We start from the raw sequence: 16,849 nt of genomic DNA, 5'->3' as shown, positions 1-16,849 counted from the left end.
CCGGCCGCTGACCCCGCCCTCGCTCCAGGTGCGCGCCCGGCTTTTTCGGGAACCCGCTGGTGCTGGGCAGCTCGTGCCAGCCCTGCGACTGCAGCGGCAACGGTGACCCCAACCTGCTGTTCAAGGACTGCGACCCGCTGACCGGTGCCTGCCGCGGCTGCCTGCGACACACCGCCGGGCCCCACTGCGAGACCTGCGCGCCCGGCTTCTACGGCGACGCCCTGCTGCCTGGCAACTGCTCCCGTACGCCCGGGGCGGCCTGTGCGGAGCTGCTGTCCACGCTGGCCCCGCGGGAAGGGGGCCGCCTGGGCACGCCCCTCTCTGCCGGGCCCAGGGGCTTTGGGGCTGGGCCATACTGACTGCGGCCCCTCTGGCTGCGTGTGGGCTGCAGGGAAGGAGAGCAAGATGGGACAGTGAACGGGCAGCGGTGGTCTGGGGTGGAGGAGAAGGGCTGTTGTCACAGCCCCACCTTCTGCAGGGTGTGACTGCTCCCCCTGTGGGACGGAGACCTGTGACCCCCGTAGCGGGCGCTGCCTATGCAAGGCGGGTGTGACAGGGCCTCGCTGTGACCGCTGCCAGGTAGGGCTGCTTGGGAGGGCGGGGCTGGGTGTGCAGGGGCTGGAGGGACAGGGCCTATGGTTGAAGGAGGGGAGGACACGGGTCCCGAGGCCTGGGCAGAGCTGTGACACTGTACCCGTGCCACAGGACGGACACTTTGGCTTCGAGGGCTGTGGCGGCTGCCGACCATGTGCCTGTGGACCAGCTGCTGAGGGCTCCGAATGCCACCCCCAGAGTGGGCAGTGCCACTGCCGGCCAGGGACTGCGGGGCTCCAGTGCCGAGAGTGTGCCCCTGGCCACTGGGGGCTCCCCGAGCAGGGTTGCAGGCGTGAGTGTGACCCTTTGGGCACCACGGGGTGGTGAATACCCTGGGGCACTGGGCCGGCCACTCACCCCGTCCTCCTCCAACCCCAGGCTGCCAGTGCCAGGGGGGCCCCTGTGACCTGCACACGGGCCGCTGCACGTGCCCCCCTGGGCTAAGCGGGGAGCGCTGTGACACCTGCAGCCAGCAGCACCAGGTGCCCGTGCCCGGCAGGCCCGGGGGCCCGGGCGTGCACTGTGAAGGTACGTCCCTGCTGTCCCCCACCCCCTCTTGCTCCAGCCCTGCTCGGGGGTGCAGGTCCCAGCGCCCCACTGACCTGCGACCCCTAGCGGAGTCCCTGGCCCTGCTCCTCCGTCTCAGTTCTCCACGGACCCCACACCTGCCCTCGGAGCCCCTGTGCAGAGCCCATCAGCCTGTCGCTGTCCACCCAGCCTGGTCCCGCCGGGCCAACCCCACGCCCTGCGCTGACCTGCCCGTGCTGCCCACAGTGTGTGACCACTGCGTCGTGGTGCTCCTGGACGACCTGGAGCGGGCGGGCGCCCTCCTGCCCGCCATCCGGGACCAGCTGCGCACGGTCAGCTCCAGCGCCGCGGCCTGGGCCGGGCTACACAGGCTGAACGCCTCCATCGCAGACCTGAAGGTACCGCGGGGCCCGCTCCCAGCCGCCCCTCCCAGGGGACAGGCGCTCACTGTCTCCTCCCCCTAGGGCCAGCTCCGGGGTCCTCCAGGCCCGCCCCACGAGCCCGAGCAGCAGCTGGGGATGCTGGAGCAACAGAGTGCAAGCCTCGGGCAGGATGTGCAGCGGCTGGACGGCCAGGCAGGACCCCTCCCCCAGGGACCCTTCCCCACTGTCACTCCTGACCCTCTGCTCAGGCCCAGGGCCCCTCCCCAGGCCCCTAGCCTTTCCCACTCATCTCCCCAGCCAGCAGGGGCTGTGGGCTGATGGAGCGCTGTGTCCACAGGCCACAGGGGCCCGGGCCCAGGCTGGCCGGCTGGTGGACAGCACGGAGGCCACTCTGGGCCGGGCACAGACGCTGCTGGTGGCCATCCGGGCTGTGGAGCAGGCCCTAAGCGGTAGGAGCCGGCCTGGCCGGGGGGAGCGGGCGGGGGGAGCAGAGTGAAGACCTGGCAGGAGTGATGTTTGATGCGGGGACATTGCCTCGGTTGACGGGTCGATAGGGCACAGTTGGGGGAGGATGAGGCGGCCAGGGTGGCTGGAGTGAGCGGGTGGGTGGACCCTGCAAGATGCACAGTGCACCCCTTATGGGACCCTGCCTCTCTGGGGGAACTTGCTGGCCGGCCCTTTAATTACAAACTGAACCGTGTCACTAAGAAGAGATCTCAGGGTGGCTGGCCTAGCCCGGGGGCCGGGAAAGAAGTGGAATTTCAGCTAAGCGCTAGATGGAGGGGTCGGCCAGGCGAGGAGGCTAAGGTGGGAGGAGGTAGTGTGGGGGCTGTGGGAGGTGAGGGGTGTCGGCAGAGGGCCAGGCGGCCTGGACCGGAGCACAGCCGTGGCCTGGAGCCAGGAGCTCTGGGAGTGCCCGGGCGCTGCTGAGGATGCTCGGGGTGTCCAGCCTGTAAGCTAGTGGGCCAGCGTCCGCCCCGGGCTTGACCGCCTCCTTCTCAAACCCCAACAGAGCTAGCACTCCAGACAGACCGCCTGTCGCCAGCGAACGCCTCGGTCCCCTCGGGCGAACAGCTTCGCCGGACGCTGGCCCAGGTGGAGCGACTGCTCAGGGAGATGCGCGTCCGCGACCTGGGCGCCCCGCGGGCAGCGGCCGAGGCCGAGCTGGGCGAGGCCCGGAAATGTGAGTGTGTGGCCCCAGGGGCAGGCGAGGGTGCGGCCAGGAGCCCCGGGGCTGAGGTCAGCACGGAGTGGCGTCACATCAGTTCATGGGGGCAGATGGGAGCCTGGCGGGTAGGCACCGGAATCACTGCCCCAGTGACCGTGCCCGTACTGGGTCTTGGCCAGTGCTGGCCCGCGTGCAGGAGCAGCTGACCAGCCGCTGGGAGGGGAACCAGGCGCTGGCTACCCACACCCGAGACCAGCTGGCCCAGCATGAGGCTGGCCTCATGGACCTGCGAGAGGCTCTGAACCGGGCAGTAGGCACCACGCGGGAGGCCGAGGAGCTCAACAGCAGCAACCAGGAACGCCTGGAGGAGGCGCTGGTGAGGGCACCTCTCTGCCCCGCCCACTGCCCCTGCTTGTCCCCGTCACCCTGTCACCCTGCTCACTTCTCACCACCTCCAGCACCGGAAGCAGGAGCTGTCCCGGGACAATGCCACTCTGAGGGCCACCCTGCAGGCAGCTAGTGACACCCTGGGCTTGGTCTCGAAGTTCCTGCAGGACGTGGACCAGGCCAAGGAGGTGAGCGGGTCTCCCGGGGCAGTGCAGTGGGTGGGGTTGGACGCTGCTTTGCATGCAGGGCGTGGTCCCTGGGGTCCCGGGTATGGGAAGTGAGTAAAGGGTCAGGATGGGGGTCCCACCTAAGCCTTTCCGCCCCAGGAGTCTGAGCGCCTTGCCGCCAGCCTGGACGGGGCCCGGACGCCGCTACTGGAGAAGATGCGTGCCTTCTTCCCAGCAAGCGGGAAGGTGGACCTGGTGGAGGCTGCCGAGGCCCACGCGTGGCGGCTGGACCAGCTGGCCCACAATCTCTCCAGGTGCGGGGCCCAAGGACGGGCACCCCAGGACGCAGCCCAGGTCCCCGCCAGGCAGTTGAGGCGTCAAGGGGGCAGCTTGCTGTGGGGGCGGGGGAGGTTCCCAGAGGGAGAAGCCATTGTCCCCACAGGGGCCGGGCAGGAAGGGGCAGGAAGGGCGGGCAGCCGTGATGGCAGGAGGCCCGCGTGCTGGGCTGGAGCCATGCAGGCCCCGCTCACACAGCCGGGGGCCCTCCCCCGCCTTCCCCGCCTCCCCAACAGCATCATCCGCGGAGTCAACCAGGACCGCTTCATCCAGCGGGCCATCGAGGCCGCCAACGCCTACAGCAGCATCCTGCGGGCTGTGCAGGCTGCTGAGGGGGCCGCGGGCCAAGCACTGCAGCAGGCCAGCCACGCGTGGGCGGTGAGGCCCTGGCGCTCCCCCCAGCCCCCACAGGAGCCCCTGCCCACCCTGGCTCCCATCGGGTGGATGCGAACTCTATTCTGTCCCCATGTCTGCAGACGGTGGTACAGCAGGGCCTGGGGCCGCGAGCCAGGGAGCTGCGGGCCAACAGCAGTGGCCTGGGGGAAGCGGCCCTCAGGGAGCAGCGGAGGCTGGACCGCGGTGAGTGCTGCTTCTGCCCGCATGTCCGGTCTCTGTGGGGACCCTCAGGCTCTGGGCAGTGTGCGGGAGTTTGTGGGGTGTGCGGGAGTTTGGGGGGGGCTATGGCACGTCAGTGAGGTGGCCGCCCTGTGTGGGAACCCTGCTCCCCACTGGCTCGGCATGTCTGAGCAAAGGCCACTGCCCCCTGACTGTGACGGAGTCTGGGAAGAGGACATGGGGCCAGCTGACAAGTGCGTCTGCTGTCCTGGCTGGAGGACTGTTGGGTGAGGAAGGGCCGGTGGGGCGTGGGGGCCCCCCGCTGCTAGAATGCGGGCAACGGCTTGGCTTTTCTGAGCTGTGGAGATTTCACCCATGGAATGAGGACAATCACGCTCTGCTGTGGAACCGGGAGGGGACCTCGAGACACGAAGTTCTCCTGTGCCTCCCCCAAGGCGAGGGCCCTTGTGCGGGGTGTCTCCGCCTGCCTGTGTGCGTGTCGGCCCCAGTCCCTCCTGGTCAGGAGGACCACAGTGGGCTGGCACACGGGGCCGCGACGCCAGAGCTGAGGCTGCTTCCCCTGCAGTGCGGGCCACTCTTCAGGACGTGGACTCCCAGCTCCGCGACGCCCAGGCCAAGAAGGAGCAGCTGGCAGGCCAGATCCAGGAGGTGCAGGCCATGCTGGCCATGGACACAGGTGGGCCGGGCCTCCTCCCTGTCCTCACTCTCACAGCCCGTCCCCAGAGGGGAACGGGCACCTGCCACACGTGGGCGGCACTCCAGCCAGCCCTGTCCATTAGAGCTCTGTGATAAGAGACATCTGCCATCCGTGCCGTCCAGAACAGTGACCAGGGCAGCTGAAGGAAGCCCCATAGCAGGCGGCCCTGGCCCTAGGGACCTGCCTCTGGGGACCTGCCGCTGGGGACCTGCTTCTGGTTAGAAGACACACACCAAACCAGCCCTGAGCAGCAAGTGACGGGAGGGAAAGCGCTTTGGAGAAGATGATGCGAGTGGGGCGTGGACGTGTCTGCGGCAGGGGCGCTGGGGGGGGCACAGCTGCTAGGCGAGCTTGAAGGGAGATGTGGGGGTGAGGGGGCTGCGGAGCCTAGAGCCAGAAGGCGGCCTCGGGGGAGCCCGGGGAGCAGAGGAGCGAGGCGTCTGACTGGGCTGGAGCAGGCCCTGGGGCTGTGCCCCACTTCAGAGTAGGGCGTTACTGCAGCGCCCCGGGAGATGCTGGTGGCCCAGGACTGGCACGGCGTCCGGGGCGACAGGATTGAGCTGACTTGGGAAGACATCAGGGTGACCTACTCTGGCCCAGGAGGCTGGCGCGGGAGAAGCCATCTGGCGGCGGGTGGAGGGTGGGTCCCCATGGTTCCAAGGTTCTCAGGAGATCCATAGGGGTCAGCATCCCTGCTGCTGGTCCTACTGGGGCGGGGGGACTTGCAGGTCTCCCTGGCGGGAGATGAGGCCAGGGTGGTGGTCGCATGACTCCCGCTGAGCCCATTGCTCGCCAGATGAGACAAGCAAGAAGATTGCTCACGCCAAGACCGTGGCCGCCGAAGCACAGGACAGAGCCGCCCGCGTGCAGTCCCGGCTTCGGGACATGCAGAGGAATCTGGAGCGATGGCAGGGCCAGTATGGCGGTCTGCAGAGCCAGGACCTGGGTCAGGTGGTGCTCGACGCAGGCCGCTCAGGTGGGCTCCCGCTCGAGGTGCCGCTGATGGGGGCTGGGCTGGGGTGGGGGCGGTGGGGGCGAGGCTCTCAAGGCCTCCCCTCCGCTCTCCGCAGTGTCTACCCTGGAGAAGACGCTGCCGCAGCTGCTGGCCAAGCTGAGCCTGCTGGAGAACCGTGGGGCGCACAATGCCAGCCTGGCTCTGTCAGCCAGCATCAGCCGTGTGCGGGAGCTCATCGCCGAGGCCCGAGGAGCCGCCAGCAAGGTGGGCCGGAGTGCCGGGGGGGCAGGGGCAACTGGGAGAGCGGGCGCTCAATGCTGATGGGCTGTGTACCTTACACAGGTCAAGGTGTCCATGAAGTTCAACGGGCGCTCAGGGGTGCAGCTGCGTGCCCCTCGGGACCTCAGCGACCTCGCCGCCTACACTGCCCTCAAGTTCTACCTCCAGAGCCCAAATGCGGCGTCCAGCGAGGTCACTGGGGATCAGTTTGTGCTATACATGGGCAGCCGCCAGGTACGCGGCAAGCTTGGCGGGCCGGGTGGAGCTGGGCGCCAGGTTGGAGCAGGCTGGTCATGCCGGGTTCCTGTCCTACTGAGTCTCCTCACCCCCCAGGCCACTGGTGACTACATGGGTGTGGCTCTGCGTGATCAGAAGGTGCACTGGGTGTACCGCTTGGGAGGAGCGGGGCCCGCAACCCTCAGCATTGACGAGGACATTGGGGAGCAGTTTGCAGCCGTCAGCATTGACAGGTGGGAGGCCTGCCCCGCTGCCGGACTCCCCCCTACTGGCTGGGTTGCATGTCCACTCCAAACCCCTTGGCCTTTGCCTGCAGGACCCTCCAGTTTGGCCACATGTCTGTCACGGTGGAAAAGCAGATGATCCACGAGACCAAGGGTGACACAGTGGCCCCTGGGGCCGAGGGCCTGCTCAATCTGCAGCCCAACGACTTTGTCTTCTACGTGGGGTGTTACCCCAGCAACTTCACGGTGAGCCTGACCCAGCCTGGGCACGTGGCTGTCCCCCGCACGCTCGTCCAGCACATCTTGCTGGGTATCTGGCTTCAGTCTGCCCCGCTGCACCCTGGGTTCCTTTCTGTCTGGGGTGGGGGTGGGGGAGGGGCCCTGACCCTGTGCTGTGCCCACAGCCCCCGGAGCCCCTCCGTTTCCCCTGCTACCGGGGCTGCATTGAGATGGACACGCTCAATGAGGAGGTGATCAGCCTCTACAACTTTGAGAAGACCTTCCTGCTCAACACCGCTGTGGATAAGCCTTGTGCCCGGTACGTGCGGCGTGGTGACCCCCTCGCCCCGACTTGGCCCACCCTCTGCTGACCCCACGGCCTCTGACCTGCAGCTCCAAGTCGACTGGAGACCCGTGGCTCACTGACGGCTCGTACCTGGACGGCTCTGGCTTCGCCCGCATCAGCGTGGAGAGACAGATGGGCACCACCAAGCGCTTCGAACTGGAGATGCGTCTGGTGTCCTCCCACGGCATCATCTTCTTCCTGCAGCACGAGGCAGGCCCCCTGGCCCCGCCCCCTGCCGCCCGCCCTGCTGACTCCGCCCCCTGCTGCCCAGCGCGGACTCCGCCCCTGCCGGCCCCGCCCTGCCGACTCCACCCCGTGCTGACTCCGCCCACTCCCCAGGACCAGTTCCTGTGCCTGGCCGTACTAGAAGGTAACCTCCTGCTCTTCTATGACTTTGGTGCGGGCCTGGAGAAGGCTGTCCCGCTGCAGACCCCGCCGCCCCTGACCGCGGCCAGCAAGGCGGTAAGGCGGTAAGGAGGGCGGGCGGGGTGGGCCGTAGGGGACGCAGCTGGCCCTGAAGCCCCTACGTCACGCCGTCCAGATCCAGGTGTTCCTGCTGGGGGGCAGCCGCAAGCGCGTTCTGGTGCGGGTGGAGAGGGCCACCGTGTTCAGCAAGGAGCAGGAGAACGTGCTGGAACTGGCGGATGCCTACTACCTGGGGGGCGTGCCGCCAGACCAGCTGCCCCTGAGGTGAGCATGCGCAGAGCGGGCGGGGAGGGGCAGGCTTCTCCCCAGGCCCCTCCCTCGCTCCCCAGTGCCAGTCTCCCCACGCACGCTTGTCCCGCAGCCTGCGGCGGCTTTTCCCCTCCGGAGGCTCAGTGCGTGGCTGCGTCAAGGGCATCAAAGCTCTGGGCAAATATGTGGATCTCAAACGGCTGAACACCACGGGCATCAGCGCAGGCTGCACGGCCGACTTGCTGGTGAGCCCCCACCCTCCCTGCCTGGCCAGCAGTGCTCCCTCTGGCGGCTGGGGCCCTCACAGTCGCTCTCCCCGTAGGTGGGACGGACCATGACCTTCCATGGCCACGGCTTCCTGCTCCTGGAGCTTTCCGACGTCCCGCCTCTTGGTGGCAACATCTACTCCGGCTTTGGCTTTCGCAGCACCCAGGACAGCGGTCTGCTCTACCGCTGGTCATCACCGGTGTGTCGCCCTGCCCTTCCCCTGGGGGCCCCTCTCTCCCTGTGTCTGACCTTTGTCCAGCCCTCCCGAGGCTGACTACCTACCTGCTCCCCCACCTCCTGCAGCAGCAGTGGGGGCTCGGGGCTGGAGAGAGTGAGTCTGACCCGGCCACTGTCCCCAGGATGGGCCATGCGAGGTGTTCCTGCAGCAGGGCCACGTGACACTCCGGTTTGTGAGGACCGAGGTGAAGTCTCTGAAGAGCTTGGCTGATGGTGCTCCCCATTACGTCACTTTCTACAGCAATGCCACAGGGTGAGCCGGGGGCAGGGGCCGTGGGGCAGCCTGCTGCGGGCAGGCAGGCAGGGCCGGCGGGACACTGCTGTCCCCACAGGGTATGGCTGTACGTGGACGACCAGTTCCAGCACATGAAGGCCCATCAGGGGCCACGGCCCCGGCCCCAGCCGCAGCCCGAGACGCTCCTCCTGGGGGGCTTGCCGGAGCCCGACACCCTGCGTAACCTCAGCGGTTGCATCAGCAACGTCTTCGTGCAGCGGTGAGCTGTGTGGGTGTGGGGGCGGGGGCGGGGGCGGCGCTGCCCGACTCGCCCACCGCCTGCAGCTGCTGACGCCCTCCACAGGCTCCTGGGGCCGCAGCGCGTGCTGGACCTAATGCAGGACGTGGGCAGCGTCAACGTGAGCTCAGGCTGCGCCCTGGTGCCCAGCACCCAGATGCCAGCGCAGGTTCCACGAGGACTGCGAGCCGCTGCAGCTCGGAAGGTGGGCACCGGGAGGGCGGTGCGCTGACGGGGCTGGGGCGGGCACAAGGCAGCCTGAGCATCCCTGCATCCCCATCTGACCCGCAGGCCTCCCGGCACAGCCGGCAGTCCACCCAGGACCCTGCCTGCACACTGCCCGGGCCCCTCAGGACCATCCGAGATGCCTACCAGTTTGGGGGACCCGTGTCCAGTTTCTTGGAGTTTGCAGGCCTCCCGGCTCCCCCAGGGGACGGGTAAGGCCGGGCCAGCGGGGTGGGTGTGGGCGGCCGCCCACGCTGACCCCTGTCCTCGGCTTCCAGGTCCCGCCTCTCGATGCTTGTCCGGCCTCGCACCCCCCGAGGACTCCTGCTCCTTGCCGTCCCCCTCACGGCCGACAGCCCCTCCCTGGCTCTCTTCTTGAGTCACCGACACATTGTCGTTCAGACAGAAGGCCCTGGGCCCCAGCTCCGTGTTCAGAGCCACCAGCGTTTACGGGCTGGCCAGTGGCACGAGGTAAGGGGCTGAGGACGGACATGGGCGGGGCCCTAGGAGCCTCCGTGACACATCTTTCCCGCCCCCAGGTGGCCGTGTGGTGGGGGAAGACTCAGGTCCAGCTGCAGTTGGACGGGGTCCGGGCCCTGGGCCAGGGCGAGCCCGGTCCGCATCACCGAGGGGCGGAGGGCCCCCGGCCCCACACTCTCTTCGTAGGGGGCCTTCCCATCAGCAGCCACAGGCCCAAGCTCCCGGTGAGAACCCCTCAGCCCAGCTTCCCTACCCTGCCCCAGCCCAGCCAGTGCCGTCCTGGGCCCTGACCCTGCGTTCTCCGCCACAGGTGGCCGTCAGCAGCTCCTGGTTCAGCGGCTGTGTGAAGGGGCTGGAGCTGGACGGGCAGCCCCTGAGGGTCCCTACCCGAGTGGTGGGCGTCACACCCTGCTTGTCGGGCCCGGTGGAGAGGGGCCTGTTCTTCACGGGCAGCGGGGGAGCCATCACCATAGGTCTGCTTGCCGGGCTGGGGGAGCGGGGAGCAGTACCCATGCAGGGAGGGGCCTGGGTCTTGGGCCCTCGTCCGCTCACAGCCCCTCCCCGCAGACACCCTGGGGGCCACCCTGCCTAATGTCAGCCTGGAGCTGGAGGTGCGGCCCCGGACGGCCACCGGCCTCATCTTCCACTTGGGCCGGCTCCATGCGCCCCCCTACCTGCGGCTGCAGGTGCTGGAGAAGCAGGTAAGCAGGTGGGGGCTGATCACAGGGCAGGGCTGGGATTGGCAGGGCCCTCCTGATATCCACTCCCCACCCGCCACGTCACGCCAGGTCCTGCTGTGGGCAGACGACGGTGCGGGCAAGTTCTCCACATTGGTAACTCTCTCCAAGGCGCTATGCGACGGTCGGTGGCACCAGCTGGCAGGTGAGCCGGGCCCCCTCTGCGTGGTCGGATATTCCTGGCAGTGCCATCCGCCCCTGCTCCTGTAGAGTGCCTAAGAGGGATGTGGGCCGGGGGGCAGCTTTGGACCTTCAGGCAGGGGACCTCTGGCCAAGCAATGGGGCCAAGAGCCCCAGGCACTGGTGAGAGGCCCTGCCCAGCCCGGTCACCAGAGCCTGTGTCCCACAGTGACCAAGAGCGGGAACGTTCTCCGACTAGAGGTGGACTCACAGAGCAGCCAGACCGTGGGGCCCATGCCGGTGATCTCAGCCTACACCCTGGTGCCTTTGCACCTCGGGGGCCTGCCTGGTGAGTGCGACCTCAGCCTGGTGGGGAGGGCTACCCCTCGGGGACTGGGAACTGGGGTCACCCTGCTCTCATCCTACCCTCCTATGGTGGGGGGACCAGCTAGAAGCTGGCCTCTGCTCCAGCCCATCTCCCTTCTTCTTCCCCTGCACCCCCAGAACCCACGGACACACAGCCTGGGCGCCCCACCCCGACGCACCCTTGGTCCCCAGTCTACCTTGGCTGCATGAGGAGTCTGGTGGTGAACTGGTCCCCCGTCACTTTGCCCCCCTCCGCGGGCATGCAGGGCGCAGTGGGAGCGAGCGGCTGTCCAGCTACGTAGCACGGCTGCCCCTCTGGGCCCCCAGACCCAGAGCCCCAGCCCCTCACACAACTCCCTGACACCATCACCCTTGGCCAGTCTCATAGGGGAAGCGTGTGTATATTTATCTTGACTTTAGATTCTACAGGTGGTCTTATTTCTGGAAATGGTTTGTCGTGTCTGACTTTCTAAATGAAAGGGTAAAATACTATAAAATGGGTTTTTTATACTTTTCATCCCTTTCACCAATTTTTAATATTTTGAGAAATCTATAAATCACTGGTTCTTAAAAACAAAAATTAAAGAGGAACTTGTTTAACTGAGTGTGGCCTTTAAACCGGAAGACAAGGGGTTGGGGTTGGCGCGACTCCTGGGCACAGGAAAACCAGAGTTTGCAGATTAAAGAAAAGACGTTTATTAGGTTGCAACAGAGGAAAGAGGGTGTGTGACGGGCGTGTCCATCACACAGCCAAGGACCCCGCCCCCGGGAAAGACGGCAAATAACTTAATCCAGGCTCATGTCCTCCTCTTCGTCCTTCTTGTCCTTCCCGTCACCCTCCTTCGGCTCCGACCTGGCACTGTTCTGCATCGCTTTGGCAAATGCCTCCACATCTACAACGCATTAGAAAACGTGAGGCCCCGGCTGGGTCTGCTGACCCGAGGCCATGGGGACAGCCGGCCGTGTGCTCTGCAAATGGGGAGGTTGGTTCCTTCAACTACCGGAGGAAAGCAGCGCCCAGCAGCAGGCGGAGCAGCATGTACTCACCACCCTTGTTGGCGGCCTCCACGGCCTCCGCAGGCAGGCCGAACTGGCACATGAGGGGGCCCAGCTGCCCCGAGGCCAAGGCCGCACTGAACATGCCCAGGGCCTGCAAGGGAGACCAGTCGCCTGAGCGAGCGCAGGGGCCGGAGGGGCAATCACCTGGGCAGGGCCTGGAGGCGACGGGGCGCCACGCTCAAGGTGGGCAGAGCACACCCCTCCCCTGAGCGCACGGCAGGGGCCGCTGGGTCCCGCTGTCTACCTGTTGGAACTGGGGGGAGGTCAGCGTGTTCTGGATCTCGTCTGCGGTCTGTGGCAGTGACTCCCCAGAGGGTAGGTAAGGCAGCAGGCGCTCCTGGACGTCCGCGTTGGCAAGGATTGGCGCCATGATCTCGGGCGTCAGGACGCTAGCCAGGTCAACTAGGGCACAAGCACAGCCATCAGCGGCTTGAGGCCAGACACGCACTCGGGAGAGGGACAGGCTAAGCTGTGATCTGCTGGGGGTAGCGTGGGGGGCGGGGGGCGCAGCACAACCCGGGGACGTGCTCCGCCACACCTCGTACAGCCCGTGGGCAAGCGGGCAGGGGCGCAGGCACCTTCCCCCACAGCCTGGAGCCAAGGAGCACGCATTACCTTGCTGGCCGCCTCCGGGCCCGGCTGGCACGTTCATAGTGGCCAGAATGCTCTGCAGGTCACTCAGCTGGATGGGCTGGGTTGGGCTGGCTGCCGTGCTGGTTCCGTTACCTGGACTCGGTGCAGGGCTTGGGCTGGTCGCCGAGGCAGCTGCTGGAGCAGAAGGGGCTGGGGTGGCGCGGGCGGAAGAGGCAGTGGAGGACGGGGTGACCGCTGCCGACTGGCTCCGGGAACTGGGAAAAGCAGGGGATGCTGGAGCGACCACAAGCCTACAAGGCGCCCGTAACATGTCGGCTCTGCCCGGCACCCCTCCCCCTGCAGAGGCGACAGCTGGTGGCACCCAGGTGTGCACGGGGGCAGCGTGCGAGGCTCACCTGGATGAAGAGCTGCTCGCCGGAGGCCCTCCGCTCCCCAGCAAGCTGGCCAGGCCCGGCCCAGTCAGGGCCCCCAGCCCGCCTACAGCAGCAAGGAGACACGAAATCGGACGTCAGAGGGGAGCCCGCCTCCTCTGCCAAAGGAGACAAACGCCCTCCACTAAAGCTGGAGACAAGCAGAGGGGTGTGGTGGCTGCCATGGGCCCGGGGGAGGGGCTGAGGGCACACGACTGCTCAGGTCGTAGTGTTCCAGAGGCCGACTCCATCAGGTCAGACGCCTTCTGTTCAGCCTCTTACGCTGGGGTTAAGGCGGCAGCAGCGCAATCCGGAGCAAACGAGCGAGCGCTCCCTGGACGTCCAAGATGCGCGCCCACCGACCCCACCGACCGAGGGAAAGTGGGGCCCAGGCAGGAGTCCGGAGCTCATGTCCTCAGGCCCCCTCCTCGGCCAGCTGTGCCCCCCTGAAGCAGGCAGCTGGGTCTTCACTGGGGCCCTTGGGAGGTGGCGCAGGGGGTACTGTGACACCACTCAGAGCCAGCTAGCAGCTGACAGAAAACAGACCAAAGGCCAGAGCACAGCCCTGGGCTGCGGCCAAGGGCCCCGGGCCGCACACGTTACCCAGTCCTCCAAGGCCGGCGGGTCCGATGAGCTGCATGAGCTGGCTGTGGCTCATGTTCCCCAGCAGGCTCTGCAGGCCGCCCTCGCCTGCAAGAAAGAAGGCGCTCAGCGCTGGCCGCTGGCCTGCACCCGCCCGCCACGGGGCTCCGGCCCTGCCTGACGCGTGACGATGGGAGTGGAACCGTCCGGGAACCAGGGAGAGGGCGGGCCTGCGCCATCGGGATCCGCGCCATCCACACGCTCGGCCCGCGCCGCGCACCAAGGAGGCGAGCATTACCGCCCAGCGCCGAGAGCTCGTGGCCGCCGCTCCCACTGGCCCCCAGCGCGCCGGGCATCGGCGGGTTGTTCAGGTACTCGTTGACTTTCCGGCAGTGCTCCTCGTCCTGGTCCGTCTTGGGCTCCTGCGGGCAGGACACAACACCGGCCACAGCTGAGTGACCCACTCACCACTGCCCTGGCTCACGGATGAGGAACCTGAGGCTCAGAAACCTGAGGTCACCGGTCCCTGGTCACACAGCGCCCGGGAGAGGACGCGGCTGAGGTCACCGGTCCCTGGTCACACAGCGCGCGGGAGAGGACGCGGCTGAGGTCACCGGTCCCTGGTCACACAGCGCCCGGGAGAGGACGCGGCTGAGGTCACTGGTCCCTGGTCACACAGCACCCAAGAGAGAACGCGGCTGAGGTCACCGGTCCCTGGTCACAGCGCCAGGGAGAGGACGCGGCAGCCCCCGCGACGGCCCGTCAAACGAGGAGACGAAAGCATACGAGCGCTCAGCTCACCCAGGCGACATGGCCCACCCTGCGGGAGGGGGTCTCCGCACAGCCCGCCGTGACCACAAGTCCTTCCTTCAAAGAAATGGCCCCCTCATCACAACGCTGCCACAGACCGGCACAGCCCACGGCCCCTCGGGTGACTGGGAACTTGACCGTGAGCCCCTGGATGAGTTGGAAGTCATCGGGCAGTGTCGCCCTGTCAGCACCCCAGGCTCCTTTGTCCAACCGTCACTGAGCACGTGCTGTGGGCTTGCAGGGTACTGGGGACACGGGGGACAACTTCGACACAGTCCCCGCCCACAGGGCCGAGGGTCAGCCATCCCACGAACAGCACTGGGAAGCGAAGGCAGCGCAGGCGAACGTCAGGCAGCGCTCGGAGAAACCCTGCCACGGGAGGACCAAGCCGTGCCCCGGCGCCGGGCAACCGGGCCCCGTCTGGGCCGCTCCCACGGTCCTTCGGCACCATGAGCAGCTGTAGCACAAGCCGTGTGGCCCACCAAGAAGAAAGCCTTCCTGCCAGGCTCTGGGAAGTGCTGGGGCAGGGCGGCCGGGAGGGAACGTGGTGGCATCTGCCAGAACTGCAAATGCACGTATATGCCAACGCACGAACAAATCCGCTTCCAGATTTCAACGGACAGACGACACCCATCAAGTCACCTTAGCACGACACTGCCCATGACAGAAAGGAATGGAGACAAGCCAGTGGCCGCCGGGTGGAAAGAGAAACGGAGGCACTCCCACCTTGCTGGGGTGCTGCCTGCAGCTGTGGTGCGAGGGAGCCCTGGTGCCCAGACCACGCCGTCACCCCTGCTTCAGCCCTGGGCTCCCCAAGACCCCGGAGAGGCACTGGGAGACGAGCAAGCCAGAGGGCGATGCCCGTCGACACACCAGACAGGCCAGGCTAGAGATCACTCGCTTGTCTGCCAGGAAACTCCTCACCGTGAAGGGGCGCCCAGCCCAGCTGCAGTGTTCGCGCTCGAAGGCCGCCCACACGCCCACCCCCAGGTGAGGCGCTGGGATGCTGTGGCTGCCCGACAGACAAGCCCGGTCAGCACTGCTCGCCGGTGAGAGCCGAGCCCACCGCCCCCAAGCACGTTTCTAACCTAACTCCATGCCGGCGAGAAAGGACCCACACGCACAAAACCTACATACCTGCATCCAGAAGAAGAGGCGTTTGGACCCTGCCTTGAACTTGAGCACGTAGACTCTGCCGCTGGGGCACTGCGGCACGCGCTTGAACTCACAGTCATCGGGGAAGATGATCAAATCCTGCAGACAGCCACCAAAGAGGAAGAGTCAGCTTGGCGCTCGCACACGCCACTGAGACCCAGAGCCTCCCCGAAAAACACGCTAGATCCCGTGCCCAAACGTGTGGGGTGGGAGGAGAGGGCCCAGGACACACGAGCAGTCAACAAGGCCCCCGCCAGCAGGGTACCTGCAGGGCAGGTAAACCAGGGTCAGGGGCACCCACAAGGGGCGTGGGGGCCGGGAGCAGGGCTTAGTGCGGAACAGGGGAGGTGGACTTTTGACTCCTGAAAAATTTTTCAATAAAACTATTTTGGGAACATCATTAGAAGAATTAAAAAGTCACCTCTGATCTGCTCTCAAACCTAAAAAAGGACTAAGGACACTAAATAAAATGACCTTAGAGCACACTTCCAAAGTGACAAAGGTCAGGCCTTTCGCACACCTCCTCCAATTCTAGACACCTCACCTTCGAGTGACAGGAGAAACTCAGAACAAGGTAGAGACTAGGAAGGGCCACGAGCAAAGCACACAGCTCCCGAGGGCAGCAGGCCAGTGACCCCCAAGCCCACCAACGCTCCCCCAAGTGTGAGGCCACTGCCGCAGGCCCAGAGCGCGGCCTGGGCGGCTCCCGTCCTTCTGTTCTGAGGACCGAGGGCAGGGCGGGCGGGGGTCCCCAGGAGGGGGTGCGGGCCGAGACACTCACGTCCTCCACGTTGCCAGACGTCCTGTCCTTCCAGCAGAAGTGAATGAGAGAGTCGTCCGTCTGCTGGACGTACACCAGCCCTTTCCTCTTATCTGGGGTGACGGTAGTTCCTTTTAACGACATTTTTCCTGCCCGAAACTCCACTAAATACTTGTTGGAAGACCCACGGGAGCCTGGCACCAGGCTTGGAAACAGAGCGCCTGAAGTCGTCATCCTGCAAGGGGGACCAGCATGCAGACCTGGTCACTGTCACAGAAGCCCTAACTCTACTCAAAAGTCGCGCTGGCAGCAGAGCGAAAGGCCCTCTCTGAGCCTCCAGGCGACCACGCTGGGCGCAGGCGACCCAACACCTGCTTCGAGGCAACCCCGCCAGGGCCACAGAGGCTGGCGGTGCCTGTGCCAGCAGGGCAGGTGCGCAGGGTGACACGGCAGCTGCTTCTCAGGTTTCCCGGAGAACGACAGTAACCCCCGCATCCAAGCCCACCGCCGCCGGCGCGGGGGACCCGCCTCCGCACCGCCTTCCCGCCCGTAAACTGCTGTTGGGTCTGGGGCCCCGAAGGGTGTAAACACTTGGCTGGGCGGGGACACCGGTCACACATCAGACAGGAGACCAGACCCTGGACTAACACCGAACTTCTGTTGGACACAGGCCCGTTAAAGGGCAACGCGCCCCCCACTAAACAAAAGCTGAGCCCCTCGGGGAAACGTGGCGAGCCTCCTAGCAAGGCCGTCCGCGCGGGGAG

General features: G+C 66.5%; 2 protein-coding genes across 3 annotated transcripts in view; one reads left to right on the top strand and one right to left on the bottom strand.

Annotated features, from left to right (window-relative positions):
- The window catches only part of LAMA5 (laminin subunit alpha 5), a 60,044-nt gene extending 48,741 nt beyond the window's left edge, over window positions 1–11,303 (top strand). Inside the window, exons 46-81 of the mRNA XM_025039870.1 lie at window positions 29–243; window positions 479–579; window positions 706–886; window positions 973–1,122; window positions 1,369–1,520; window positions 1,587–1,697; window positions 1,843–1,954; window positions 2,518–2,688; window positions 2,853–3,049; window positions 3,132–3,248; window positions 3,387–3,541; window positions 3,800–3,941; window positions 4,040–4,142; window positions 4,705–4,815; window positions 5,633–5,812; window positions 5,907–6,055; window positions 6,134–6,304; window positions 6,404–6,540; window positions 6,624–6,777; window positions 6,936–7,069; window positions 7,144–7,306; window positions 7,436–7,558; window positions 7,638–7,786; window positions 7,884–8,016; window positions 8,094–8,237; window positions 8,398–8,528; window positions 8,608–8,769; window positions 8,854–8,992; window positions 9,079–9,224; window positions 9,291–9,483; window positions 9,552–9,716; window positions 9,803–9,965; window positions 10,060–10,193; window positions 10,281–10,374; window positions 10,579–10,698; window positions 10,854–11,303. Of these exons, the coding sequence (XP_024895638.1) occupies window positions 29–243; window positions 479–579; window positions 706–886; window positions 973–1,122; window positions 1,369–1,520; window positions 1,587–1,697; window positions 1,843–1,954; window positions 2,518–2,688; window positions 2,853–3,049; window positions 3,132–3,248; window positions 3,387–3,541; window positions 3,800–3,941; window positions 4,040–4,142; window positions 4,705–4,815; window positions 5,633–5,812; window positions 5,907–6,055; window positions 6,134–6,304; window positions 6,404–6,540; window positions 6,624–6,777; window positions 6,936–7,069; window positions 7,144–7,306; window positions 7,436–7,558; window positions 7,638–7,786; window positions 7,884–8,016; window positions 8,094–8,237; window positions 8,398–8,528; window positions 8,608–8,769; window positions 8,854–8,992; window positions 9,079–9,224; window positions 9,291–9,483; window positions 9,552–9,716; window positions 9,803–9,965; window positions 10,060–10,193; window positions 10,281–10,374; window positions 10,579–10,698; window positions 10,854–11,017 (5,266 nt within the window). The 3' untranslated portion in view covers window positions 11,018–11,303. The remainder of the gene's footprint in view (window positions 1–28; window positions 244–478; window positions 580–705; window positions 887–972; window positions 1,123–1,368; window positions 1,521–1,586; window positions 1,698–1,842; window positions 1,955–2,517; window positions 2,689–2,852; window positions 3,050–3,131; window positions 3,249–3,386; window positions 3,542–3,799; window positions 3,942–4,039; window positions 4,143–4,704; window positions 4,816–5,632; window positions 5,813–5,906; window positions 6,056–6,133; window positions 6,305–6,403; window positions 6,541–6,623; window positions 6,778–6,935; window positions 7,070–7,143; window positions 7,307–7,435; window positions 7,559–7,637; window positions 7,787–7,883; window positions 8,017–8,093; window positions 8,238–8,397; window positions 8,529–8,607; window positions 8,770–8,853; window positions 8,993–9,078; window positions 9,225–9,290; window positions 9,484–9,551; window positions 9,717–9,802; window positions 9,966–10,059; window positions 10,194–10,280; window positions 10,375–10,578; window positions 10,699–10,853) is intronic.
- Window positions 11,304–11,387: 84 nt separating this feature from the next.
- ADRM1 (adhesion regulating molecule 1) lies at window positions 11,388–16,789 on the bottom strand. 2 transcript variants are annotated; one of them, XM_006921956.3, is made up of 9 exons: window positions 16,107–16,783; window positions 15,308–15,424; window positions 13,659–13,782; window positions 13,382–13,468; window positions 12,764–12,845; window positions 12,390–12,622; window positions 12,019–12,176; window positions 11,763–11,865; window positions 11,388–11,608 (listed from the first exon to the last, which is right to left on the bottom strand). In XM_006921956.3, exons 1-9 carry the CDS (start codon window positions 16,317–16,319, stop codon window positions 11,502–11,504), a joined length of 1,224 nt encoding a protein of 407 aa, XP_006922018.1. In that variant the 5' UTR covers window positions 16,320–16,783; the 3' UTR covers window positions 11,388–11,501. The 2 variants fall into 2 exon arrangements, with proteins under 2 accessions (XP_006922018.1, XP_024895805.1); XM_025040037.1 differs by lacking the exon at window positions 11,763–11,865 and having other exon boundaries at window positions 16,107–16,789.
- Between the last annotated feature and the right edge of the window lie 60 nt (window positions 16,790–16,849).

Source organism: Pteropus alecto, unplaced genomic scaffold, assembly GCF_000325575.1.
Source record: "Pteropus alecto unplaced genomic scaffold, ASM32557v1 scaffold45, whole genome shotgun sequence".
Taxonomy (NCBI): Eukaryota; Metazoa; Chordata; class Mammalia; order Chiroptera; family Pteropodidae; genus Pteropus; species Pteropus alecto.
This window is presented reverse-complemented; position numbering and strand designations above follow the sequence as displayed.